The sequence below is a fragment of the Dinoponera quadriceps genome, unplaced genomic scaffold (assembly GCF_001313825.1).
Source record: "Dinoponera quadriceps isolate SergipeBrazil2010 unplaced genomic scaffold, ASM131382v1 scaffold589, whole genome shotgun sequence".
NCBI classification, from domain to species: domain Eukaryota; kingdom Metazoa; phylum Arthropoda; class Insecta; order Hymenoptera; family Formicidae; genus Dinoponera; species Dinoponera quadriceps.
In genome coordinates this window covers 1,508,636-1,536,284 of record NW_014554985.1, presented here as the reverse complement: position 1 = coordinate 1,536,284, position 27,649 = coordinate 1,508,636, and the positions used below count along the sequence as shown (strand labels likewise).

Genomic DNA, 27,649 nt, shown 5'->3' with positions numbered 1-27,649 from the left:
GGGGGGGGGGGGGGGGGGAATCAAACGGAGTGCGCGCCCGCGGGAAAACGCCCGGCGAAGGAAAAATAAAGTGGAAAGCGCGAAAATGGATAGGGGAAAATATTGAAGGTTCCCCGCTGCAAACAACGGGATAAACCTGGAATATCGCGCGAACGAGTCTCTCTCTCTCTCTCTTTCTCTCCGCAGCGAGTTTACGCGGACGGAAGAATTACACGCTACATTCGACATTTCCAGCGAGATTTTTGGCTCGATCTCTTTCCACGATGTTAAACGGGCCGCGTTTTAAGGGCTATGATTTATACAACGGATCGCGTTACCTCTCGCGTGACGCACATTTCGCGTGGTATTAGTGAGAAAATCTCACGGAAACAACATGCCCGACCGTTCGACTCGTACCTTTTTTCTTTTTGCGAATCATGATTTATGAGCCGGTTCTTCTCTCTTTTTTTTTCACCTCCATCCCGCCTCGCCGCTGCCTGTCAAAGCAACATTGTACGGATATCATCGGAATGGAGTGAAAAAAGATGAAAATCGACTGCGCCCGGGCAATTAAATCGGGAGGGGTCAAATTATCGACATTGATATTCGTGCGTATGGGAGTGTGTTGTCTCTCTCTCTCTCTCTCTCTCTCTCTTTTTGTGTGTGTGCGTGTGTATACACTCGTGGATGGTCCTGACCATTATTTAGCTACGCGCGCAGTCGCGCTCGTGGCAGTGAAAAAACACGCAAACTGTTACACACTTCCGCGCAACGGTTTATTGGCCCGAAAACGGTAGGCCGAATTGTTTCTCCCTCCTTCTTGTTCTCTCTCTCTCTCTTTCTCTGTTGCTTTTTTATTTCACGATAAAAAACACCGGTGCAGTGAGAGGCGCGTTTATGAAAATCCGATGCGGCGGGCGCTGCGGTGGTGGTCGCTCAATTATCGCGGCCAAGTTTCCACCCTTTGCGAGCGGGAACTCGCTCGTTGGATTACGCGCCGGCATTATTTATCACGGTAATAATAAAAATGGAAACAAAGAGAGAGAAAGAGAGAGAGAGAGAGAGAGAGGGAGGACGTTTACTTCTTCGGACGTGGAGTGAGGATGAAAATTTCGCGATGTAAACGCGGGCGAATTGCAGCAGTAATTTAATGGCGAGTAATAATCCGTATTTTTTTATTACACACACGCATCTCTCTCAGCCTCGGCGCGAGGACTTTCAGTCGTACGTTACGCGTAACAGGATGTAATTATGCGGGCGTATAATATGTTGCAATTATCCCCAATTTACGTCTCAAAGCTTGCTACGCTTCTCGCTTGTGTTACTCGCGGCCTCGCCGGCGCACAAAACTGCGGGCCGTAGCGTCCAGTGAATCGCGTTTAATAAAACGGGCGAAAAACGCGCGAAGCGCGAGGGAGAAAAGCGGCAATGAGCATTAACAGCGCAACAAGAGTCGCGTTTTCGTCGCGAGAGTGAGAGAAAGGGGGGGAGGGGGGTTTGCGGTAGTATTAAAATTTATTCCGTCGAGGACGCGAGTAAGGAAGAATAGCTCGCGCGGAAATAACTCGTTGCAGTGACCGTGCGGTTTATTAGACAAAAAATGATAATAGTAATCTCGTGAAATTTCTCCCCCTTTCTCTATCCTTCTCTTTCTTTCGAATGGAAATCGAGAGCAGCGCGATACGCGCCGACATCGCTGCTGGAATCAGCCGTGGAAATCGTCGTGTATTCGCATGCAGCGCTGGCGACAGCCCATCGAGTCGAGAGAGATCCTCGAGGAACAGCCGCGAGATGATGAATCGCGGCAGAAATGACGGTGGGGTTGGAAAACGTGTTCCATTCTGCAGCGGCCGATCGCGAAAAAAGCGAGCGGCGCGAATTCACGGAACCTCTCTGGCTTCTCTCTCTCTCTCTCTCTCTGCGTGTCAGCTGTGCGTGCCACGACGTCCCGAACGTTCCCCGATTTATCATTCTGACCCTTGCCGAGGTCTTACATCCGGAGAACCATAATCGAGGGATAATTCTGGCGGAGGCGCGCTGCCGCCGTCCGGTTCTCCGACCGGGCACGAGCGATAATGTCGAAGCGCGGTATTTCCGACTTCGACCGTCAAGTAATAATTCATTCCGCTTGATCGAAAATCGTGTCTAATTATTCCTCCTTGAGGAATCGACTAATTTTACTAATTTTACGGGCCTTGAAGAGAATTTGGAGAACTTTGCTCACAAAGAATTGCATAAGGATCGTCTCTTTCTTTTTCTCCAATGAAGAAGCTCTAAGTGCAAATTGCTCGTACAAACCTGCGAATAAGGGCGGATAAAAATTCGGTGGCGAAGCCCCGAGTGTCTAAGGATATCGTGCGAGACGTGGCTTATTCAAGAATACAATAACAGGGTTGACTTTCTGCTCGCGAAGAACCGAAATTACTCTCAAACGGGAATTGCGGAAGTCCCGACGGTCGTTTAGATTCAAGATAGCGGCTTGGCAATCGCGTTGTTCTGCGGCTTAATTGAATACCATAAAGATACGAAATTATTGTACGACGACACGTACGGACTCTGCCAGTGAAAGAATACCGTCGTTTTTGAGAAGCGTTTTCGAGAAGTTTCATACAAAATCTTACATTAAAGAAAGGTATCGACGCGATACTCCTAAGTAATTGAGTATTTTAAAACATTCACTGAAAAATAAATTACTATGTTCAAGTAAATATTGTCTAAGGAATATTGGAGTAGTTTATTTTATTTGAATTAAATATAAATATTACTTGTATGTAACACACTGGAGAGAAAGTGCTACATTCAAGTAATATTTATTTATCCAAATAAAATAAATCACACACACACACACACACACACACACACACGCATATATATATACACATGAAAAAGTTCTTCCTAATTTTCCTGAAAAAATATATTCATATTATTCAAGAATGATTTTCATGAATTGGGAAGGAAATATCGTTCTTCCTATCTGATATTTTTCTCCTCAGTTCATAGAAATTATTCTTGAACAATAAGAATATGAAATTTTCAGTAGAACTATATAAAATTTCTTCATGTAAGAATCAATTTTATCTTCACGTAAGATTATATATAATTTTGCTCGTATGTAAGAATATGAGTCCTGAAACAACGCTAATTATTTTTATGAAAATACGAATCTCGAATTGGTACTAATTTTTTTCCATGGTGCACAAATACAACGAGTAAACGTGGTAAACATTTATAACATCGAGGCATACATTACGCTTGGTGTACAATTTGAAAGTTCACAAGGTTCGACTCATCGCAACGCTTGGATTTCAACAGCACCGATTTTCAACGAGAGAGAAGAAGTCAATGCGTGGGTGTGTTGTGTTGCGTTCAGATAGTTGGAAGTTACTTGAAAATAGATTTAAGGACCAATGAGGCACAGCGGAGCGCGGCCGTGAGAGCGTCCAGTCGCGGAAGAAAAAGAAACGGGACGACCGTTCGAGTTCAGTAGCGAGATAGCGCGTTTCCCGATTTCTCGAATCTCGCCGGTCGTTCGCCGCGGGAGAATTCATTCGACGGAAGGAAACGGAAGGTCTAACTTTATCTGGCTTTATCTCGCCGTTCATATCGCGCTCGTATACCGCACATCGATATAACGCAATTACGAGGCGGCTGCGTCGCATGATAAAGAAAGTCGTAAATGACCGCAACCTTAAATCGGATTGGCCGGTCGTAAATCTCCCCCCCTTCTCCCCCTCGTCAGGGGATACTTTCTTCGGCCGTCGTCTTTAATCGAGAACAATAAAGATACTGTTTTATCGTTCGGGGTGCACGCGAGAGAGAAAGAGAGAGAGAGAAGTCATGCAGGTGCGCGAAGTTAACCGATATCGCTTCGGTTTCATTCGATCCTACTGAACTCCCAGCAGTGGACGAATATTAAGCCTTCGTGTCCTAACCGAGATATACCGCCATCCAATCTCTATGCAGATGCGGGACGACGAGTACGTCCGATCGCGCGCGTGCGACAAAAAAATGTGCCGTCGAACGAAGCGGATAAAGAGAGTGCAGCTATCCGATTCCGGGCGGAAGAGCCTCTCGCCGATTTCCTCGCTCCTTCGACGCCGCAAATTTATTTTCGACACTTTCGTCGGGTCCGTTTGCGCGAATGTGTCTTTGAAAAAGGAGGAAGAAGTGAAGCGAGCGGAAGAAATCCGGAAATTATCGTCACAGACGCTCGTGAGCGAAATGTCGAGTGTCACGTGAGTGACTCGTGCGATATCCCACGTCGAGATTGCGGCTCTATGTTAAACCTATGTATTCTGTAATATATTCTGTAATACAGCAGAAGCTGAGATAGAAAAATGCACGAACAAAAAATTAGTCTTAAATATGAGCAGGAATATTATAAATTTCTTGGAAGATTTTTAAAGATTACTTGAATTGAGTTCAAGTAATACCTGCATCAACACGGAGAAAACAAATTTTGCTAAAACTTTGCAAACGTCTGTCAATATAGTGACAGCAAAACAAAATTTATTTAGACAGCAAAAAATTTTGTTTGGACAGCGGAAAGATTTGTTAACACATTGACAGCCGGCGACCTAAGAGACATTTAAAGCCTGAGCGCCGGCCTTATTCGCTTGTTTCTGATCACTGAATAGCCAAAAAAAATATTTAAAACATTATATATTTTCGTAAAATAGTACATTTTATTTGCATATTAGTCAAATACAATTTAACGGTAATTAAAAATATAAACAAAATTGAAATTTTTAATTTATAATTATAAAAGAAATACAGTTTCTCATTTCATGGTGGATTATTACATATATATAACGTAAACAGAAAACAAAAGTTTTAATATTTAAGGCAAGTGTGGTATTTCTCGAAATATTGTCCAAGATGTAAAGGTACTAAGCATTCAGCACACATAAAGTTACTCTCGCTTCTTTTTACTGTCGCAGCTACTCAAGCGACAGATTCAGAAATCCGCGCTTTCGCGGAGCTGGCGCTCAAGCGACAGGCTCAGAAACCAGCGTTTTCGTGGGGCCGGCTGTCAATGTGTTAAGAATATTCATTGCTATTTATTGGATATATGGACAATTAATACTCTTAGCAAATCTCAATTATCGGTTTCTCAATTAGAATCCATTATTAATATTTGGAAAATCGCACTGGACTCCAATTAGATCTCAAGACATTTTCTACGGGGGTAAAGTTTCTAAGGAGAAATTAATAAGTGTCAGTATCGAAGTATCTTTTCACTAATCTAAATAGGCCATCTAAATAGGCGCGAACTAACTCTTTAAGAGCATCAAAGTGGCGCCAAAATTTCAACTCGGGAAAATGCGAGCACACGTCCAACCATTTCGGATTGTTCTACTTACGAGGGGCAGAGAGAGAGAGAGAAAAAGAGAGGGTAAGAGTAGAGTAGAGTGGAACAATTGTAGGTCAAATGCATTCTTAATCGCGTTATAAGTGGAGTAATATGTTATCGGCGCTCTCTCTCACGGCGATATAAAAATAATTTTAGACATTCACCGGACATTCGTCATCTTATTCGGCTCGTCAGATCAGAGAAAACGGCCGAGAGGCGAAATCGTTCTCTCACACCGCACGGGGATGTCAAGGCCTCTCGCGCAATATAAATATTCTCATAATCGCTTATGCGCCCCTGAAACTCGAACGGGGTGACCGCGGCGTTAATAAGTAACAACGGCGCCGCAAACGCCGCGGACCCGTCCTTGCGTTATTTAAAAGGAAGATTATTTTTACGGATGTCGAACGGCGTCTTCCGACGGTGAGCTCGCGGGAGATTTAATCGAGGCCGACGATAGTTTCGCTGTCATAAATACGCAAATAAAATATTTTTTTAAAGCTCCTCGAGCGCGCGCGATCCTTCCTTCGCGCGCGGTAACGAGATAACTTTCTCGATCGTGGTAACAACGGGACAAACAGATCGAATATTAATCAAGTTCTTAACGAAAACAGAGCGGAAGGATTAAGAGAACGACCGGGGCCGGTCAAATCGATTCCCTTGAGAATAACTTGCGTTGTCGGCTGTGCACAGACCGCGAGAATCACCGCGTAGTCGCGATCGTTTTCCCGTAACATCGCAAACATTCCAACTTCCCGGCCTCGAAAGCTGGGAACCGTCGCTTTTCGCGCCGAAACAACGGCCGAATTTTATTTCGAATGTGTATGTCCCCCTCCCCCCGGTTTTTACCCGACTCAAGATAATCGCGCAACGATCGCGCGTTAATGGGAATCGTCCGGCCGTCGTCGGTGAGCGGTTTTTACCGGCACGATGAATCAAATAATTGGATCGCATTCAAAACGTTAAATGCGCCAAAAGTTCAGTCATTACGCCGAGGCTTGTCGCCGATACCGTGAATTTTCGCCGGAGCCAGAGAAAGAAAGAGGGAGAGGAAGCTCACCCAGGAGACTACATATGGACGCAGGCCTGTTACGGCCGATAACATAGCTAAATGTTAATTAATACATCGTGATATATGCAATTGGCACTAATTTGAAGGGCAAATCGGGATGCTCGCCGGTGCACTAAAGGGAAGCGTGCGTAATAATGCAATGCCTGCAGTGAATGCACCTTGGCCCGAGGCATCGAACCGCCCCGCCGTCGGGAATTGCCGGTTATCTCGAAATCGAGGAGACTTCGGGCTATCGCATGCACGGCGAGCATTTAATTACAGACGATCGTATAGGGCGAGAGAAAGAGGGGGAGAGGACGGTAGAGAAGGAGACAAATCGAGAGAGAGGCCAAATTCAATATGCCGGGGAAAATAATCGGTGGGAACGTGCCCGTCTGTGAATTCGATGGGCGGACAACGTGCCACCGTTACTGACCGTAATCGAACGAGCACACGTATATCACGTTTCTTTTACCTTCACTACGTTTCTCACTTCTCCGACGGTCGGAAGAGCGAGGGAGCTTACGATAATATAGCGTACAATAAAATCGGGATCAGTCGCGACAAGGGATGATCGCGAGATTTCGTGATAATTCGAGCTCCAGTCCCGCTTCGCACACACGGCTTCGCCTTCGGCGAACGGTGCCAACAGGGGGATTCGTATAAACATGTTTACGGAATGCGGTGCAGTGATCGGAGTAATAAATTGAGAAAGAGAGAAGGAGAGAGAGTGTGTGTGTGCGAAACGAAGTAATGAATTCCTCGATGACGTTTCCCCGAGTTGAAATTTTCACACTGTAACGCTCTTAATCCGAGTATACCAACGTACGTCTCCGAGGCGTAGATATTTATTATCAAATTCTTTTCTCCATTCTCTGCTTCTCATTCCAATTTTCAATTTGTTTTATATCTTATATATGAAAGAAGCCAGTTTTCTTTATACAGAGACCAGCCCACCTCTTCCCGTGCGCTCAGTAGTTCAGACAAAATAATTAATTCCTCGTTAACTGTTGCGAACTTTGCAGAATGGCACACGACTTTTCTGCTCGGGTTCATCTGTTCTACTTGCACACCACGGGAACCGAAAGATTAGTTTGCGACACCCTGTATAATTCCTCTTAACTTTATCCCGAATATTGAAATAATTAGTGTAGCATATATTAATTCCACTTATATGATATTGTGAAAAGTACTTACCTCAATTGAGAGATTTAACACAAAATGGCCAAAATTTGGACTAAGGTTGCAGCCTAATATCGGATTCCGAGAGATTTCCCCCGTTTTTCACTTGAGTCATATATTATATCTATTTACATGTGGTTGTTCCCGCGTTGGCTCCCGCTCACCCTCGACGTGGGTCGTGCCACAAAATCGACGAAAAATGGAAAAGGCAAATTGTAGGCGAACGAAATAAAGTGGGGGAAGCAGGGAGGTTTGACCGTTACGCTGATTAGATCGTTTTATTAAGACGGCGAATGTAAACTTGGAGATTCATGTTGCCGCTATAGAGAGAGCGAGCAAGAGAGAGAGAGAGAGGCAGGGGGAGGAGAACGATCGAGTGAGGGCGGGAATGGAGGGGTGAGGGGGGAAAGGAAGGGGATCCGGAGAGATTCGTGCCGTCTCGTTCCGACGAGATCAGGTTTCCAATCGTTTCTCCCATTGTCGCGCCACAAACGGACCATCATCGACCTTTCCACCTTGATTCCTGACTCCACGGGAACGTTCGGGGCGAATTCGGGAGAGGCCCCGTGAGACTTTATTACGCGCGTAAACTTAATTTACGTCCCGGCCGCGACACTTATTCCGCCACGAAGTATCCGTTTGGACCCTTGAAAAATTTGATACTCGGATCAGCCGAGGAAATCCGACGGAGGGAGAGGGAAGGGGAGAGGCGGAGTGGGAGAGGGTTATATCTGTATATTTACAGTTCCATTTCCGAACCGGTGGAATGCGCGTTATATCTCGGTACTCGGGAGATTTCCATTCCGGTACATCCGTGAGGGAAAAACTTGGTCACCGAAAAGGTAGAAGTCGCTGGAGCTTTCGCCGGCGGATGAACGCGCAAGCTTGCAGAAGGAAGACCTCGGGAGCCAATTTGCGCGGACTCATCTCATAAATCCGACATCGGCGAGTCCGCCGAGAAATAAATAACATCGTTCGTTATAGCCGACTTTGGAAGAATGTCAAGCGATCGCTGGCGCCGCACATCGACGCCTATATGAGAGAGAAATATTTATCTTTTTACGGAACTCGCGCTCGGCTAGTTTCTCGCTTCCAGCCGGGAGGAGAGTTCAAACAACGGCGTCGCGACGAATGGACGGACACGGATTATTTGCACGTCGCGATCGGATTTGGCGCGCAAATCGCGCGATAAGGAAGGAATGTTTACAACTACCCTCCAAATAAATAATCGCAAAGTTCTTAGATTTAATTCAAATTACTTAAGAATTACGGTTTGCTACATTAATTTTTATTTTTAACTAAGTTAAAAGTTACGTAAATAAAAAATTAATTAATATATATATGTATATGTGTGTGTGTGTGTGTGTGTGTGTGTGCTTTTTGCATAAATAACCTTCTCATAACGTAGGTTGAATTTATGTGAAATAATAGAAAGATAGTTTATTATAAGAAAATATCGTGATTGCTTTGTGTTTAGGATTTCATACAAAAAAGAGCATTAACGCTCAGAGACGAGAAAAAATGCTGCTGATATTATTTTCGATTTTCCCTATTCCCTTATTTTCTTATTTACTTTCTTATTTTCTTATTACGTTACATTAAAGTGAGAAGAAAAGAACAACACAAAGGCGACAGAAAGAAAAGAGAAAGCAAATAATAATGAAAAACGTATAAATGTAAGCAGAAGCGAAACGATAATATGAAAAATTTGTTTTAATTAATACCGATGCGAGACACGTTCCGTATTTTATTACTATGGTATTTCGAAGTGTCCCGTGCCATTTCGAGAATCGTGACGCGCGCGTCACGCGCTTCGAGGTATTATTCTCCCCGCCGTCGTTTCGCCGCTCGAAAATTTGCGCGGGAAATAATCCTGTACTTACGATGCACCATTCGTCCGAGGTTGGACATTCCATCAGCATGTGTGCGGTGTAATTAATGCACGGTGTAATGCTGCCGACTCCCTCGTTGTACTGTCCGCATTTGTAACATCTAATGCCGTGCGCGACACCTGCGGCACACAAATAACATTTGATTACCAACTAAAGTGTGAGCCCGCTGTCATTATCGGGAACAGTTCAGCCACCGAATGGCGAAACTGCGAGTAGCCGCGAAAGTGAACGAACGATGAATCGCGAGATACATTCGTCGGAAAAATTCATCCGGACGGAAGTAAATGAACCAATAAGAGCTGACTGTATATTTATATAGGGTTGGAATTCGTTACTCGTAATTCTGTTATTGTTACAAGCTCCTTTTTTCGATAACGACTTGGCAACGGCGTTTCTTTCTTTTCTTTTTTTTTTCCGTTAGCAACGGTAATGCAATAATGGTAATGAATATAATCGCTATTTTCATTATTACTTTATGCAGGATGCGGAGCTGCATCGAACGGACGACAGCGTAACATAACAGAAGGTTTTCAGCAAAATTTCGCGAGGAAAATATTGGAAATTGTAACGACTCGTTATTTCTTGAGTAACATTAACGGTAACGGAATTGCTATCGAAATAAATATTATATATATATATACGTGGTAAGTGCAAGCTATTTTTTTTAACGTGAGTAACGAGTAAAGTGGTGATTGGAAAATAGCTTCCTTAATTCCGGATGTTCGATGCGGCAGTTTAAACGGTTTCGTCGTTTTAACATCAAAATAGTTTGTTCAAGATAGAATTAAAATTACATTTGTACCAGGGGTATTTGATAAATCATTAAAAAGTCGCATTAAAAAAAAAAAGAACTCTTTCCTTTCAAAATCACTGACTTATCAAACACCCTATGTCGAATTAAAGATTCAAGAAAGGGAGGTTAATAAATATCAGTATCGTCAAAGTAAGTTTTTAAGACTATCGGCCATCAAAATAGACGTAAGCAATCCTTAAGAGCATCAAAGTGGCATCAAAAGTTCGACTCGAATACTTTGTGAAAAAATCTCGTGCGTTCTGCACTGTCGAATAATCTTCTCTCCCCGCTTCAGTTAGTTTCATCATCGTGGCGAATTTTCGGCGATGAAAGTTCTAATCAGCCCATTAACTCTCATCCGGTGAGCTACCTGCAGAACTTGGCAGAGCTTGGGCGTTTACGTCGGGAAACGCAGAGCCCTCTAAAAATTCAATTCGCCGGCGTCGTCGTCGACGGAAACAATTCGCGAGCATGTCGACGGCGCGATCCCGCCAGCCGGTTCCCCGACGGTGACACCGGCGACCCGGGACTAATCCCCCAGTGCGAGTCGCAGCGTTCGAAAATTGATAGGGCCCATAAAACGCTTAATCGCGCCTCGTAAACGCGCCGGGCCGTTCGAGAACTCGGACGTTCTTCTCCCGGCGCTCCTCCTTGTTCCGTTCGCGCCGTTTCGCGAACTTACTCGAGTTTCGATGACGCGAGAGAGCCGCGCGGGAAGTTTTACTGCGCTTTTCCCGCTCGTGGTGATCGGCCGTCCGACCTTTTTCGTCGGCGGCTGTAATGTGCGTTCATAAAATCGGTAATTTACGAGAGGACGTCGCGCGCTCGCCGAGCACCGTCCGTCGATTCCAGGTGAGACGGAGGAGGCGGATTCGTCTCTCCAACGGCGGATTAATTGGGGATCGTAAGCGCGAGAAGAACCGGCGAAATGCGCGAAAAATCGGGAGGTTTACGGAGGGGTTCCCGGCCAGTCGTCGAACTTTTCTCGAGTGCGCTCTAAATTGCAATCTCTCTCGAATTGATCCACCGGATTGTTATTCCGCAAAATTTCTTTACGCACCTCAAGAGAGAGAGAGAGAGAGAGAGGGAGTACGCTCGTTTAATTTTCAGATAATGATTTTTAACATTTATCCTGCCGACACCGAGGACGAAAATTCTCGGCAACGGCCGTTCGTTCACGAAACGATGAGCTACTTCCACGTCAGGAACCAAGAGAGCGGAATCTTCGGCGAGTTAAAAAAGACGAGGAAGCGAAGAGGGCATAATTGATAAGGGCAATAAAGCGTTTGAAGCGTCAGCCGCAAATTTTCGCGGTGGGTTTTTCGCCGAACTTCGATAGTTTCTTATACAAGCTTAAAGGAGGAAGGCGTTCCCTCTCACTCTCTCTCTCTCTCTTTCGTTCTCCTGGTTCCCTAGAGGGGTGAACCACCGTGGAACCTCGTTAGAACTTTATGAACTCGCGAGTTTATCGAGGCTGATGTCTCGTAACGCGGCTCGTTGCGGTGTTGGCTCAGCTCTCGACGAGGTATTAAAACTGTTCGTTTGCGCACGCTCATTTGTACGAACATACCGTGTTAAATTGAGAAAGGGAAAGAATGTCAAACAGCAGAGGGAGAAGAATATTCGTCTGCACTGAAAGAAGGATTTGGTAATGAGTAGAAAAATTTCGTGAATATTTCCTGACAAAATATTTGATTGCTGCAGCCAAACGATTTAATTCCATATGCAGTATTATGCTCCGTATATTGTATATTTAGTGCACAAGACTAAATTATTTGCTTGCAGCAATCAAATATTTGGGCGGCAAATATTCACCAAATTTTTATACTTATTACCAAATCCTTTTTTCAGTGTAGTGTTCGTTCACGGATGGGTCGCAGTGTGCATACATTTGACAGAGATGCGTGTTTCCCATCGCGTCAGCTTAACACATTCGCATGAAGAAAAACAAATGAAATCTTTTTATTGTCGAAATAACGGCTAGGGATGAAGTCCTACAAAGGATCAAGTTTTCCCAGGTTCCCCTGTTTTTACGAGTCTAATATTCTTTCCTTCTAAAAGCTAAAATGTGCAGTTACACTAAAATATACACGATGTAAAATATTCCATGTATCTGTTTTTAACTAGTATGCAAGAAATATTACGAGCACGGTTCTCCCCTAAATGGCACCATAGTATTAGCGATGATGACTTTACATGCGAATTGCTACTGCTATTTTTCCGTTGGAATAACAAGTAGAAATTCAGTTGGCGCCGAGAATAATTATAACTCGAGCGATATTAAACTTCAAATCTCTTTCTCATTGTGCGCGTGGATATATCCGATAGCCGTGTGAAAATATCTGTGTGAACGGATATAACATTGAAGAAAGGAACAAGTAATATACAGGAAGTGGTCCTCTCAAAGAAAACCACCGTCTGACTGTCTACTGTACCTCTACGTCCGTTTTACCTCCACGCCGCTGAGAGAAATTCCTCTAAAATTATAGTCATTTTTGCACCTTCTTCTAGTTTTTACGTTAGTAAAAAAAATGTTAGTGACAATATGTGTGTAATTTTTAGCGACAGTAACACTTACTAGAAAAATAGTTCTCCCGACAATAATTTATTCACTTACGTTAGTTACAGATGTTAAACATTCCTTTTTTCCAGCGATTCATTTTCCGAAGCAACCGAACGATTTCCCGTAACCTAATTGGTATCATGTGACACTTTTCACGAGGCAAGCTTTACGCGAGTTTGACGGAGCTGTCAATCGAGTCGTACTCGGCGAATGGGAGACGCAAGTTCGCGACGAGGATATGGTTCCCGACAACTTTCAACGCGCGCACAGCATTCGCATACTTGTAAGCGGGAGACTCGTGCGACGTAAAAAGCAAGTCTCGCGTTTTCCGCTTCGGAACTTTATTTCTTCGCCGCGTTCTTCGCCGTGGTGGGAGCACATAGCGGTGGCACGGTGGCGCAAAACATAGAAATCCGGGGCGTGCATAGCGGCGAGTAATCGCGAGTAAGCTTCACCGCAAAAGTGATCCGATGGCAAGAAACAAAATCGAGATCAATCCGCGGCGAAGCCATTACAGCCAAAACCGCGAATGCGAGTGGACGGAGCGGCGGCGGCGGTGGCCGCGCATTCGCCCGGCATTCAGGTCTACGTTTTTGCGCTCGGTGTTTTCCTATTTCCAATAAAATATTTTTGCCGCTTCGTGACCGCCATTTGCCGGAATCGACTACGATAAGGGAGGCAACTTTTCCAATTTTCTGCGACCCGCCCGCTTCGGAATTCGATATACAATCCTACCAAATCTTTAGTTTCACTCCACGTGTCGAGAGGTGGTTTCCCTCCTCTCCCCCCCCCCTTTATCTTCATAATCTCCCAAGAATCATTAGGTAGCAATGTTGTGCCGACGAATAGTCTGTTAGTCGGGATTACTTGCGGATTATGATGAAACATCCGTATTAATTCGGAAATAATCATCTGGGGTTATTTCATACCCCAGCGGTTAGAAAATGAAGCTCACGTCGCAGTGGAGTTTTTTTACCGAACCGATATTTACTTTTCATTTAGATATTTAGACACTTAACCTATGCAACGAGAATAGACTGTGTTCCGTTTTGTTTATAATATAAGCCTGTAAAAATACATTGGGGTACAAAATGACCCCAGGTGACTTTTCACGTTATAATATTAGTTGAATATAGCAAGAGTTCGTATTGTGAATGCAAAATAACAATAAGTTTGCATGAAGTCGTGTGCACCCATATTCGGTAAACATCAAACAATATTTATTAACGTTACATCATTTTATAAAGTTAATGTTATTTAATATATTCTCAATCTTTTTTAATAATTATTCTTTACGAACCTTTAAATATTTTATTCTATCGAAAAAAGGCAATAAAACAGCGTTTTTTAAATTTATATCTTCATTTATTAGAAATAAATCATAATGTCATAATAAAGCACTTGATGTGCTTATTCCGATTTTTAAATATTTTTTTGGTTTCCCCTCATTTCTTAAAAAAAAAAAACAGTGAGTAAATCTATATTTACAATGCTCCTAAATAATAATAAATCACATGGCAATCGATAATATGCTATATTTTGTTAATAATAGCGGCTTTTAATTGGGATCTAAGTGACCCCAGTGAAAAAGAAATAAAATAATCATAATATTTCCGAGCAAATAACGCATTGAAAGGAAAAATTGACAAACATCTCAGAGAACGACTGTCCTTCACAAAGCATTTTTTGCTGCGTACGTTTGAAACATTATACTTCCAACCGGAACCTACCGATCCTAGAATTCCCAACTGGGAACCATAATTGTTTTGGGAATTTCGCGCGGGATCCAAATTGGGTCGCGAGAAATTTTCCATGCGATGGAGTTCCGATGGAGCTTCCCCGCATTTTTCCGGGGATGGTCTTCCGGCAGCGTGTCGCGCGGCCAGCCAGAAATCCCGCGAGATCTGCTCGTGAGTTGAAGAGGAGCACGCCCGACCGGGAAGACTTGTTTCGCTCGATATTGCGGCTCGCTGGCGGTGTTAAATGTAACGGCGTTCCTTCGCGCGCTGCGGCGGGCGTATTCGCGGAGGACGGAGGCGTGCGACGTGAATTCGGCCCCCGACACTCGTTTTCGCCGGAGGAAGAAAAATATTGGTAGTAAATTTCCCCGAGACGGACGTGCCGTTCTGTATCTACCCGCCCGGCGGTCGCCCGCTCGCTCGAGGGGGCCGGGAATGATTTATCCTCGCCGCTTATTTTTTCCCGATGCACCTCGCGCAACCGGCGCGATAGAACCCGCATTCTCGCCGGATACGGCGCCCAGTATCGATAACACGGCAACGTGCCGAGATGTATTACGCCGTTGTCATTATTTCGGGGCTGCGGGGGCGCGGCAAGTTGTCCGTTGAAACTGCGATCTCCGCAACGCGAAGCGCAGCTGGAGATTGCCGAATCGCCCGTGGGTCCCGCGCGGCGTATTTGCGGAGCTCGGGAAATTAAGCTGCTCGAATTATTTATGGATGTAACGAAGGGAGGAATGCGAGCTGTCCCGGTACTTTGTCAATTAATAAGGTTGGGTAGAGTGAGTAAGTGAGTGCCCAGTAGGCAGGAAATCATTAACGCAACGTTACCATATTACAATGATATTTTGTAATATGTAACGTTTTCGAATATATAGTTTTTAATGTTGCATACAACGTCATTTTTAACGATATTTGACCGGAACGTTGTAAATAACGTTTCCGCGTTGTGATTTTAATATTTAAGAACATAATGTTATCAAATAACAGTTGAGAAAGATTTGTAAGATATATTGACGAAATGTTGATTAAACCCGTGTAAAATCAATGTTTCGAAAAATTGATTTAACGTTTCTTGCATAATGGGTGAATGAATGAGTGAGTGAGTGAGTGAATGACTGGTGTTTATTATTGCCGCAGAACGTGTCCTCTCCGGACATGTAATAATTGTGAATAACAGGGGGAGTTAGGGGCGGTGGGAGACACGGCCTGGCTTTACAGCATTTTCGAGCGGAATTGATAGTGTGGCAACGTGCCGAGATGTATCGCGCTGTTGTCATTATATCGGGGCCGACGGTGGTGTGGCGAGTTGTTGAAATTGTGATCCCCGCGCAACAAACGCAAATAGAGGTCGGCAAACGATCGTGATCTCGACGGATTCATGGAGCTCGGGAAATCAAGCTCTTCGAATTATTCATCGAACTGTTTATCGATGCGACGACGTGCGGAGAGCTGCGCGTTCCTGATATTTTTCGAATCAATAATATATCAAGATAGGAAGTAAGATATCTCGAAAAGTGCTCACTTCTTGACGTCATCCCGATATTTTCACACACAGGATGAAGAGAGATAGAGGAGTCGATGTTCGCTTTTAAAGAAACCGTATAATTACATAAAAAGGGAACAAAATTGATCTCGAATTATTGACTACGCAATGAAGTTATAGTCGCCATCTTACGTCCCCCTACAAACCCTACAGCTTTCGCCTGGAAAATTTTTTTTGTACAAAGAAAGAAGATATTTAAGTAACGAATTTTAAATCGAATTAACCGCCGTGTATATCGTACGTCTGCAAGATTACGATAGAAGCAACAATTATATTCATTGTCCAGAAAATGCAACAGTGTTACTATCACTGTTACTAATGAAACAATATAACCGTCATTACCGAATCATTACCGACTCATTATCGAACTTGTAACGTTCACGGCGTAACAAATAACGCATTATTCTCCAAACCTAATCTTTTCGAAACGTAGCTATTATTTCCGGCGGATTGGCGCGGCAAGAAGACCGAAACTGCGATCTCCGTGCGAACGGTCGTGTCCTGCGCGGCGAATTCACTCGTAGCTCGGGAAATTAAGCGCTTCCAATCGATGTAACGGTGCTCGGGCAGCTCCGTGTACGCGATATTTTGTCAATTAATGGAGGATGAGGTGGAGGAGAGGACGAGGCTGATTTTACGGCATTTTCGTGCAGAGAGGGAACACCTTTTGCGCAACAATGCGCTGTGCGCGCGCTCACCTCGATCGTATCGACGTCGAAGTGGGTGTAACATTATTTAACAATATAATTTCCGTGTAATTTATCGGCTATTGTGACACCACTTCGCCATTAACCATCGGCAACTAGGCGGGAAGGGGGGAGGGGAGGAACGGAACTCGACGGGTAGGGCGTTCTCCGCAAATTCATCGGCTACGTCGTTACAGACTAAAAGGATAGTTAATGTGTGGCGATGCGCGATAAGGTACACCCGTCCGTCCGCGGTGGACCACTTTGTAACTTCGCCATCCACCGGCAAATATTTGCTTTCAATCAGATATAACGGCGGTCCACAACGCGGCTTCGGTTCGTTGCTGCGGAGAATAATTTTCCAGTGCGCGGGCACGCGCACTTGAATTTTTCCAAATTCCGTTATAATCCTTTCGGGAAAGGAAGAGAAGAAGAGAGAGAGAGAGAGAGAGAGAGAGAGAGAGAGAGAGAAAGAGGGGGAGGAGAGAGAAGCGAGGCTGTAACTTCGCATTGCGCGAACAACGTGAATTTCAATCTCACACCGACGGCGTTTGTCGTTTTCCGAATTAAAAGACCAGCCTCGTTAGCCACGTTGGCAGTAACACGTTGATTAACACGACGGGCGAGAAGGGCGTCAATTAAAACTGCACAATAACTTAGCGGTCGGATAAGTGTCGGAGGGTTGTCGTAAATATTCGCCCCAACATCCGTCCTCGCGCTGGCGCGCAACGGTGGAATTCGCGCGACTGCCACCGCTTATTTCGAAAACAATTTAAACTTCGCCGCCACGGGCGAGCCCGAGCAACCTCGTCGAGGAGGAACCCGGGGGCTGACGGGCCGTCCCGGCGAAGCGCCCGACGTTATCGCGGGGATTTCACTCGCCAAATGTCTTGATCGCCGCCTCGTTTCGCGCCGATATAAGGCGAAGACTTCGCGAGCCCGCGGCAAATCTCGACGGTCGAACGCGGATCTTTTCATCCAACGTGAACTCTCGTGAAGATTCCTGTAAGTTAGGTGTAATATTTTTCGTATTCTTGTCCTTTATCTGTAAAAAATAAGAAGAAGGGAAAAATCTTTTTCCGTATACTTTTCCATGAGGTAAACTCGAAAGATAAGAAACTCGTCGAAAATGAAAATCATACAGCTCACGCGAGTTTGAATTTTGACGCCACTTTGATGCTCTTAAGCGGGGTCGGGGAGGAGGATTTAAGCTCTAAGCTTTCAGAAGTTGACCAATCACAGTTGTATGCGAGGAGAATAATAATCGAGTGTGATTGATAAATTTCTTTTAAGGCTTAGAGCTTCGATTCTCATTGTAGACCCCGCGCGGAGAAAAAAATTTTGCTGAAACAGCAAATTGTTTGTTTAATATAGTGACAGTAAAAAGAATTTGTTCGGACAGTGGGAAGATTTGTTAAGAGTTGTTAATTGCTGTTTGTTGGATATATGGGTAACAAAATCATTTGGTTATGCCAATTAAATTTTATTGCCGCCGCGACGTCTCGCTACAACAGCAAAATGATTCTTTCCGTGTGACAAATTTTTTCGCTGTCTCTATATTAACAAACAATTAGCTGTTCCAATAAAACTTGTTTTCTCTGTGCGCTTTAAGGATAGTAAGTACTTCCTTGGCTGGCTAAACTAATAAAAACCTCCTTTGACGATACTACACTTGTTAACTTTTTTTCTTAAACTTTTAATTCTACAAATTTATAACTTTAACGCCACCTTGAAGCTATAAATATTCTCAATATTCCGATTATTAATATGAGCATTTAAAACAATTTATTATGACACTAAAATGAGCGGGAAAGGAAATTTCCGATATCACCGTCAAAGAAGGAATAAATTATTTCATTGCAATTGAACATATTTTGCTATTTTAGCTTCTACGTTGTAGAATTGAAGGTTTCTCGTATAAAATTAACCGGTTAAAATTTCGACTCAAGTGGACTCGTAAAAACCTTCTTTAATGACGTCGCATTTGTTAGCTTTGAATTCTTTATAACTTTCAATCCTATTTAAGCTCCTATCGTGTTATTGAATTCAAGATTCATCACAGAGTGAAAAAATTTCGACTCGGACGAGAGCGTTTGAGTGAATCACTGCTTTTCATGAGTTCATGCTCGAGAGAAAAGCGCACGATCGACCTTCTGAGACGGATCCCACGAACGTTTCCGCATCATTCTCCGTATTTGCGCGCGTTATTTATACAAAAGAGTCGCGATGCGCGTCTACAGATCGAACTGTCGACGGGCCGTTTCAAAGGTAAGACCGAGTCGCGAAAGTCACGTTTCTTTATCGGGAAAGGAAGTTCGCGATTCTCGCGCGAGATCGGAGCTCGCAGCGAGTAACGTCATTACGCGGGCGGAAAGATTTCGCCGTCCTCCTCGTCGTCGTGAAGGCATCCGCACGGAATGCCGGTCTCGATGTCACAATCGGCTTTGTGGCAAGCAATTCGCATCGAGCGACGCTATCATGTAGAGTACGTTTGAGAGAGAAGTTAGCCTCTCTCATCCCCCTCTCCCCCTCTCTCCTCCTCCCTTTCTCCGGTAACGAAAGTCGTATCAACGCGCAGGATGAAGCCGGATTATTACTCCGCTCGAAGGATGGAAGTAATTTCGAAGGAAAGTTTGGGGAAACGGAAAGGCGAAATATAGATGTTTCGCGAGAGACATTCCGAGACGCGCTGCAATAATACACGGAGGGTGATTTCCCTCCGCATTTCCGCGGAGGCACGGGATGTAAACGCTCGTCGCACACGCGAAAGTAATTCGCAGAACGTGGTTTCGCGCTACGCATGCCCCGGGACCGCCGGAGAACGGTATTAACGCGCGACTCGTACGAATACACTGACAAGTCGACGTAGCTCAACGCGTCGACGTGAAGAATGTTCGACAGTCGCATTGCGAAACTTCCGTCCTCTCCGCGGTGGAACGGCTCGCCCCCGCTCTAATGAAGACAAACCGCTGTTGTTTCTTCATTAAGAGCGAGTCCACTGCGAGTTCGTTGCCCGAGGCTCTGCCCCGGTTTGCGGGGAATTCTAAAGAATCCCGAAACCGACGGAGATTCCGCCCTCGGCATCTGAGTACCCCCTCAACTCGAGGAATTTCCCTATCCTGAGGAGCAAGGCCTGTCTTCGGAGCGGCGCAAGGCTGCAGGCATCCCGCCCGCACCGCGGAATTTCCTCTCCCTGGTATCGATCGTCGATGAACGTGATATCGAGCTCGATCGACACGGCACCCATTAATTCGGACTGATTCATTGACAATCGAACTTTCACGTACATTGATATATACAGGGTTTTCCATCAAGGGGTTTCATTTTAAATTATTAGAAAAATTAATTTTTTTTTCAAGAACGGTGATTTTTTTAATTTAACGTAAAGTACAAACTGTACGATTAAGCGTGGAACGCGATGTCTGATAAACGGCCGCCTCGACTTTGTTTCACAAACGGCCTCTTCTGAGGAAATCTCGCGTCACGTTTCCGCATAATTGCCGCTCGATCTCGCGAATAACGCTTTTGATATTGTCCTTGAGCTCTTGAATCGGGGCAGACCTTATCCTTCACGTAGTCTCAAAGAAAATAGTCTAGCCGCGTTAAATCGCACGATCCAGACGGCCGATTAAAGTCTCCGCGTCAAGAAATTATGCGTCCAGGGAACTTTTCTCGCAATAACGCGATTGTTTCGCTGTTTGTGTGGCACGTTGCGCCGTCCTGCTGGAAATAAACATCGTCCGGGTTCAAATCATTCGTTTCAGGGGAAAAAAAGTCGGTCAGCATCGTACGGTAACGCAGCTCATTCGTTGTAACGGTGGCACGTATTTGACTCAAACGCCCCAATTTTTTTGATTGCCGGGACGAAAAGGTGCTTCATTACGATCGAAAGCAGCACGAACTTTACAAACTGGCTCCGCGAAATGTTTCACCATTTTTGTAGTGAATTTTCACAATTTCTGTACGTTGCTGAAAAGTACATCGTTTTCGTTAACCGTATACTTTTTACTCGTCAGCTGTTAAATAATGACTGTTCTACTTTTAATAGGCGCTAAAAAATGGCGCGAAATTTTAGATGAAACCTCTCAACGGAAAACCCTGTACTTTGGTGAAAAAAAAAAAAAAACGCCGGTTTGCATTCGTACAAATATATATTTCAATTTTACACAATCAACCGAGCTTTAGGATCCAAAAGTAAAACGGTACGTCGACTAGGTGCCTTTCCTCTGCTTATCGTGATTGGTACTCGAACACGATATCGACTTTCAAGTTCCCGATTGAAATCGGGAACGAGCGGGGCGTGATGCGTGAATCGCACGGTTTTGTGATTCACGGGTGTGGTAGACGAGATCTCGAAGCCGTTGCTGGCGGAACCGGACGGTAAATGATCAGCAAGCGGAGAAACGGCCGGTTTGCTTTACGGCGTGATTTCACGGGCAGTTGAGCCGATCGGGTGCGGGCGGATTCGAAACGCCGCTGGAAACCGGGAGATGCCCGCAAGATATGCCCGTCGTTGCTAAACGATTTCTATGGATAGAAATCGCGCTCGTGGATGAGTTAAGACGTAACTCCCGAGAGCCTCGTGTGGATCCTGTTCATTTCTATCGCCGGTGAATCACGCTTTAATCGCCCCTCCCACCACCGGCCGCAGTTCCATCCTGACTGCGAAGGACTCAACGTAATCCGCGCTGACAGTTTCGCAGGACACGAGACGCAACGTAATTCTCTTTTCGCGGCGGTCGGAAAACCGTCGCGAGCCGTTGAACCTCCTCAGTCGAAATTTTGGCCCTGCGCTGACACTTTTAATTCCACGACACGGCAGCAGCTAAGATAGCGAAATAGGTCGGATTTCTCATACTTGCTCAAGATCATTGTAACAGCCGAGTGAAGTGACTCGTCATAATAAATACCTTTGGTAGAATAATAGTTCCTTAACATAATTCGACCGACAGATGAGCCGTGTTATAAAGCTGGTCCTCGGAAGTCAACGGATTAAGGTAAAAAATTCAGGTGCGTCTGATAACATGGACAGGGGCTGTGCATCCTAGCCAGGCTATGTTGCGATTACTTTGCCGGTTCACGGATATTCACGTCTTCGAGAAAGATTCTCTGCGCTATTACCGTATCTTTGCGCACAGAGAACCCGAGAGTCGGTTGAAACCGTCGTGGTGTCGGTCGAAGCCTGAAATGAATCGATCAAGTGTCTCAGGACACGCCGCAGGAATTCAAACATCCAAGAGAGGCGCAACGCGCGACGCAACTCGAGACCTAGGGTGGGAAGGATCGATCCTCCCTTCCGAATTCTTCCCTCGAAGACGCGATATGTCGATGAGATTCGAGTGTGCTTGCGGCTGCACGTCCCTCCCCCCTTGTCCACCAACAACTCTTCAGGAACAGGGAATCGGGAACGCGAAGCGGGCGAAGGTAATTAGCTGGCTAAGCACTCGCCCCGAGGAATCTTCGAAGTGTCGTTGCGCCCCTGAAGAACACTGCCGACGGGGAGGAGGGGAGGAGGGAGGCCGGGCGAGTGAGGCAGGTCCGTGACTAATCTGAATCTCTGGAACTCACTCTCGCAGCCGCACGTGAATGCATCCGGCAGCCACTTCAATATCTCGCGGGCTCAACCCCGCGGCGGAGTCCCTTCTTCCTGCCCGGCCGGCTTCCACCCTCCTCACTCACGACGGTACACCAAGTGCCTCCCGTCGCTCCAACGTCTCCTCATTTTTCCCGGACCCTCTTCGTCTTGTGCGACTGAATAGCCGGCGTTATTAATAATCGAGCACGACGCACGCACCGTCATCAAGGTGTGTATCGGCATGTGGGGGAGAGGCGGGGGGGAGGGTGTACGCGCGGATTCTCGAAGTTCCGAAAGTTCGGGCGGGCGGAAAACAAAGAGTCCACTTGGAAAGAAGTTACATCGCCGAAGAAAATCAATATTTCCACGGATAACTCCTCGGTTCCGGACCGATGCGCCGAGATTCGCGGGATTTGGGAAACTTGGAGCACAGAGAATATAAATATATCGTGAGAGGATCGAACTCTTGTCCCTCCTCCTCCCTTTTCCCCCGCCTCTGGATCTTTATCTCTATTTCTTCATTTTTCTTCTTCATCCCTTCATTCACTCCTTCATTCATTACACTCTGCGTGACGACTGTCTTGCTTCTCATGTTTGCACTCGTACGTTGCTCCGGTAGGATATTATCTTGGAGCATAGTAACAGAATAATTTTCTATTCTATTCTATATATTGCATCCCATTATCTCTACGTAAAAGGTATTGTTCTGAAGATTATTGCTGATTCTGAAAAAATTGTCAACTTAAATTATAAATATTTATTTATTGACTATGGGAATAACGTGGAGCAATATTTAAAGCTCTACGGGCATTTAATCAGAAATATATCTTTCAAGATAATAACAGCCACGGCATGGTTACAACTGATTTTTTTCTGTGGAAAGATAATATTGTCGACGAAATATGTGTCGAGAACATATTTGGTCTTTATCGTAAGCCGCGCAATATTGGTCACTTTTTATCGTCCCCAACCGAGCCGGTTTTATCTCAAAAATATTATTTCGTATCAACCGCAACTCTTCCTAAGCAAAATATTTTTCGCAACATTGCGTATTAAGTATCAGACGGATTTTTCACAGTTTAAATGTACATTGAAAATTTCTTAGCACACGCGATAATTCGTCGACATAATTTTTCGTAAAAACATTATTCGTAATCGTTATCCTGGGCAGCTCTCATTGGCTTTAGAGATTTATCTCTCATTGACTCTCCGGGAATAAAAGAAAAATCAAAAATGGCAGGTCTGCCATTCGCTACTTATTGGACGTGACAATTTAATCCAATAGCGGGAGGATAAAATTGTTCGACAGTATGTGACGCACACGCGATTTTTCTGAACTTTCTACTTAGAGTATTATTAGCCTCCCAGTCGGAAATGAAGTTTTCGGCGAGCTTTCGACAAGCATGCCAAGTTTAAGCGTCTGGTAAACTGCATAGAGAAATATTCTAAGCCTAACAATATTTTAAGCGATTGCTAGAAGTTGATCGTGGCACACTTGGAGCGAAAGAGGAGGACGCAAAAATCTTTACAGAGCTTTCTGCGAGGAGTCAGCATGTGCAAAGTCATATTATTGCTTTATATACATTTTATTATTAGATTTCTATTAATTTTACAATATATTTGTTATCTTCTCATATATATCTCAAATTTTAATTTCAATTCTTTACGGATTGAAGTCCTGCACACCGTCTGCTAATATTGAGATATCTTAATTGAAATCTTGGCGATTCCAAGATAATTCTGCAAAAATGCACAAAACGTGTCTCCCCAAGAATCTATCGAATAAATTATGCGGGAGACAGTGAATTTGCGAATGTTTAATGCGACGCGCTCAAGCGGTACCAAGTTTGCGTCCCGAGCGGTATAAGATTAGCTGCGTCCGAGTTGCGCCATAAGCTTGCCAAACGTCAGAGAAGCGGGAGCATCCATGTATAAAGCAACAAGGTTCTCGGATGACGTCGCGAGAAAACAGCCGAGCAGTGGACTATCCTTTCGGAAAGTTTGCGAGTTCACGGGCCGCGCCACCGCCTCTCGAGCGTAATGAGGCTCTCTCCAGCCGTTATTAATATACAAGGTTATTAACATACAGAGCGTTTCAAAACATTAAAAATATTTCAAAGGATTGCCCAAGTAAGAAAACAAGAAAAAAAGCTCTTATAGATATGTCTGCGGAAATGCTCTGTTTTAGAGGCACCTTGAAAGGTGTAGCTAAAAAGTTTCTTCACGAATAAAATGATAACCGTTGTACATTAAAATATGAAATTTAAAAAATGTCTAATACTGCTAGGTCAAATGCTGAGATAGATTTCGTTTCAGAAAAACTTGTCGAGAGTTAAAAAATAAGAGAGCGTATATATATATTAAACGTGACAGGCTGAAAACGAATATTTCCAGAATAATGTAAATGGCTGGTATCTTATTCCGGCGATATTCGTTTCAGCCTGTCACGTCTGATCGCGTTCGGAGACGAAGAAGATTCGCTTGGCCCCACCGCGACTTTGCCAACACTTTATTCCCGCCGCAAACGAGGCTGTAATTATCCTCGGAGCCATTTATCTCGCTCCCCGCGGCAGTGCACGAGGTATATTATCGCGTTCGTTGACGCCCGGGCGCAAATCATTCCGAGCGCAAAACGATTCGCGCGCCCGTTCCCGCGTGCACGTTACGCGTCTCTGCCGTTCGCATAACACCGACTGACCGCAATGACCACAATGCAGGGGTGCTATGTGACCCCACGCCGCCAAGGCCCGAGATGCACTCGCGTGCGCGTGCAATGCGGCGATGCACGCGGGCATTCTGTCCTCTTCTCACGTGGAATTCCTCCCCGTGAGATATGTTTACCGTCGTAGGTAGATTATCATCGCCGTTGTCATCACTCGGCGGCTCGAGCCGCGGCGTTTGCGCGTGCGTTCCTGCGCGATTTCTATTGGTGCTTCCGCAGTGCGAAATTTCACGGGGGATTCGGCGGTTTTCACGCTTTATCCGCAACTGTTAGCCGCGTCGGTCATTTGAGAGAAAAGCGGAGCAAGCGGAGCAAAAGCGGATGCGCGTATAATAGCGGGAAAGTGTGTGCGAATAATTTCTCGCAGGCGACGGCAGAGGAGGAGCATCAAAAGCAACGTGTCATTTTGTTTTTGGGCTCTAGAGTTGAAAGTGTAAAATTAGAATTTATGCGGATTCAAGCCAGTACTTCAGCAATATATGTGATAGTCTTGTGAAAATTATTATATATTTCTTTGCAAACAACTATATTTGGTTTGAGGATCGAGAAGCTCCTAAAAACTAGGCTTTAAAACCGACATATAAGATGTAGGAAAGTATGGAAAGAATAAAATAAAGGCACTGAAATTACGTTATTTTGTGAATTTGTTAGATATATTTACATGTTATCTTTAATTTTACATATTTTTGAGACTTTAACAATTTTACAATTTATATTGCTTTTTTATTATATAAAGAAGGATCCCGTGACTTCTTCTTTTCTACCAATTTAAATAAATAAACAAGAAAAACAGTGGAAAAGCAGTCACCGGTAACTTCAGCTATATTCCGTGAGATGATATTTCACAGCAAAGTTCAGGAATGTCGTTTTGGAAGGCCGGTAAATTCAAGTGTGTCGGTTTACAGAACAACTTAACTCGGACTCTTCTTGCGTGGTTCAGTGACAGAGGATGAAGTTTGACGCGAGATTCGGAGTGATTTAAAAAATGTCAAAACTCACATTATAAAATAGCATTGTCAAAGAATTATTTATTGCTGATATATTACTTTAATTTTCGCATGAAGGTAACTCAATGAAAACTTTAATAAAACGAAAAAATAACTCTAATAACGCAGAACGAACGCACTTGTAAATAAGAACTGTCATTTCGGTTTCAACTGCTGTAGACAGACGAAGTTCATTTTCCGTTCGTTAGAATTCAGTACTTTACAGCCGAGTAACATAAGTGTGTCGGCTTACTGCACCATGCCAGTAATAATGCTATTTCCTTATTTTAAAAAATCCCCATTTCCAGCGGGACGAAAGTTTTTTTTTGCGAGCGCGTTAATCCAAGTTTAATTTGTTCCGAATTTCGAACTTATTCTGTATGCATGGGACGTTACATCGAATCACAGTTCGGCGGGTGGGATGCCGCCGCAGCGTACGGAAATTGCGGCGAAACTTGTTCAGTGCTCGAAATGATGGGTAATAGTCTGCCTTACGGGCACGTGATGCGACGTAAACTTTATAAGCCAAACATGTGATTTAAAGAGCAATATTTTTGCAGCTGCTTTAGAGCGTACTCTCTCTCTCTCTCTCTCTCTCTTTGCTCCGTTATTCGCCGACAAGCATGCGTCTCCACGCATCGCTCTGAGCGTCCACAACTTTTCTTCTGATTCTTCCATACTATTTCTCACCTTGCGGAAATATGGGAACGCATGTCGCGCGAGACGTCGCGAATAATCTCTCTTTGATTTTAATATTTTCCTAACTATAAAAATAAGTGTTTGACAAAAAACTACCAATGTATAGACATAGTACAAACAGTTCAATCTGAATTTCATTATTATCATTTACTACTACTTTGACCTTGGTGATGTTTGCAAATTCCGTTTTCGCTGTTTTAGCGCCGAAACAGGTAGCACTAAAATGAGATTTGCAGAATTACAGATTCACGAGAGAAGTTATTGTGAATGTCTGCATCGTCAAGGCAGATTTTCATTAGTCTACAGTTCGGCCAAGTAGGTGCGAACTATCTTGAAGAGCGTCGAAGTGGCGTCGAAATTTCGACCCGGGTTCCCGGCGATTCCCCCCGTTGGGATCGTTCGTCGAAGCCCCGTCGACGGTGGTGGCGCGGCTATTTTGTCAAGCGACTGATCGAGCGAAAAGGTCGAACCCGATCAAACGTGATTCGCCGCGAGGATTTTGATTTCGCCCGATCTCTCTCGCTCTCCCTACCACCGTTCGCCGAGTGAAAACATCGCCAAGATAACTAACCGTTGCCACAGCGATGGGTGGGAGCCTGATTCTCAGGGAGGACGGGGTCGAGTTTGACGAAGCCGGGGTGGATTTCGGGGAGGGTCGAGGCCTCGGCTGGGGTTGGGCAAACTGACCTAGATAAGTGAATAGTGAATGCACTCGGTGCACTAGGCGCGCTTCCAGACTCCGTGCTGCATATGCCTGTGCTAAAATGTCCTCCCCCTCTTTCCCTCTCTCTCTCTCTCTCTCTCCACGCCTTCCGCCCTCGCTGTCGCCGCCGGTTCACGGCAGGACAATGTGATTTCGGAATATGGATCGTTGGCACGGTTA

The 27,649-nt window shown here is 44.7% G+C and overlaps 1 protein-coding gene across 1 annotated transcript in view; it reads right to left on the bottom strand.

Moving 5' to 3' along the window:
• The window catches only part of LOC106742763, a 112,620-nt gene that overhangs the window by 37,980 nt on the left and 46,991 nt on the right, over window positions 1-27,649 (bottom strand). The window contains exon 2 of the mRNA XM_014616007.1: window positions 9,449-9,576. Within this exon, the coding sequence (XP_014471493.1) occupies window positions 9,449-9,576 (128 nt within the window). The remainder of the gene's footprint in view (window positions 1-9,448; window positions 9,577-27,649) is intronic.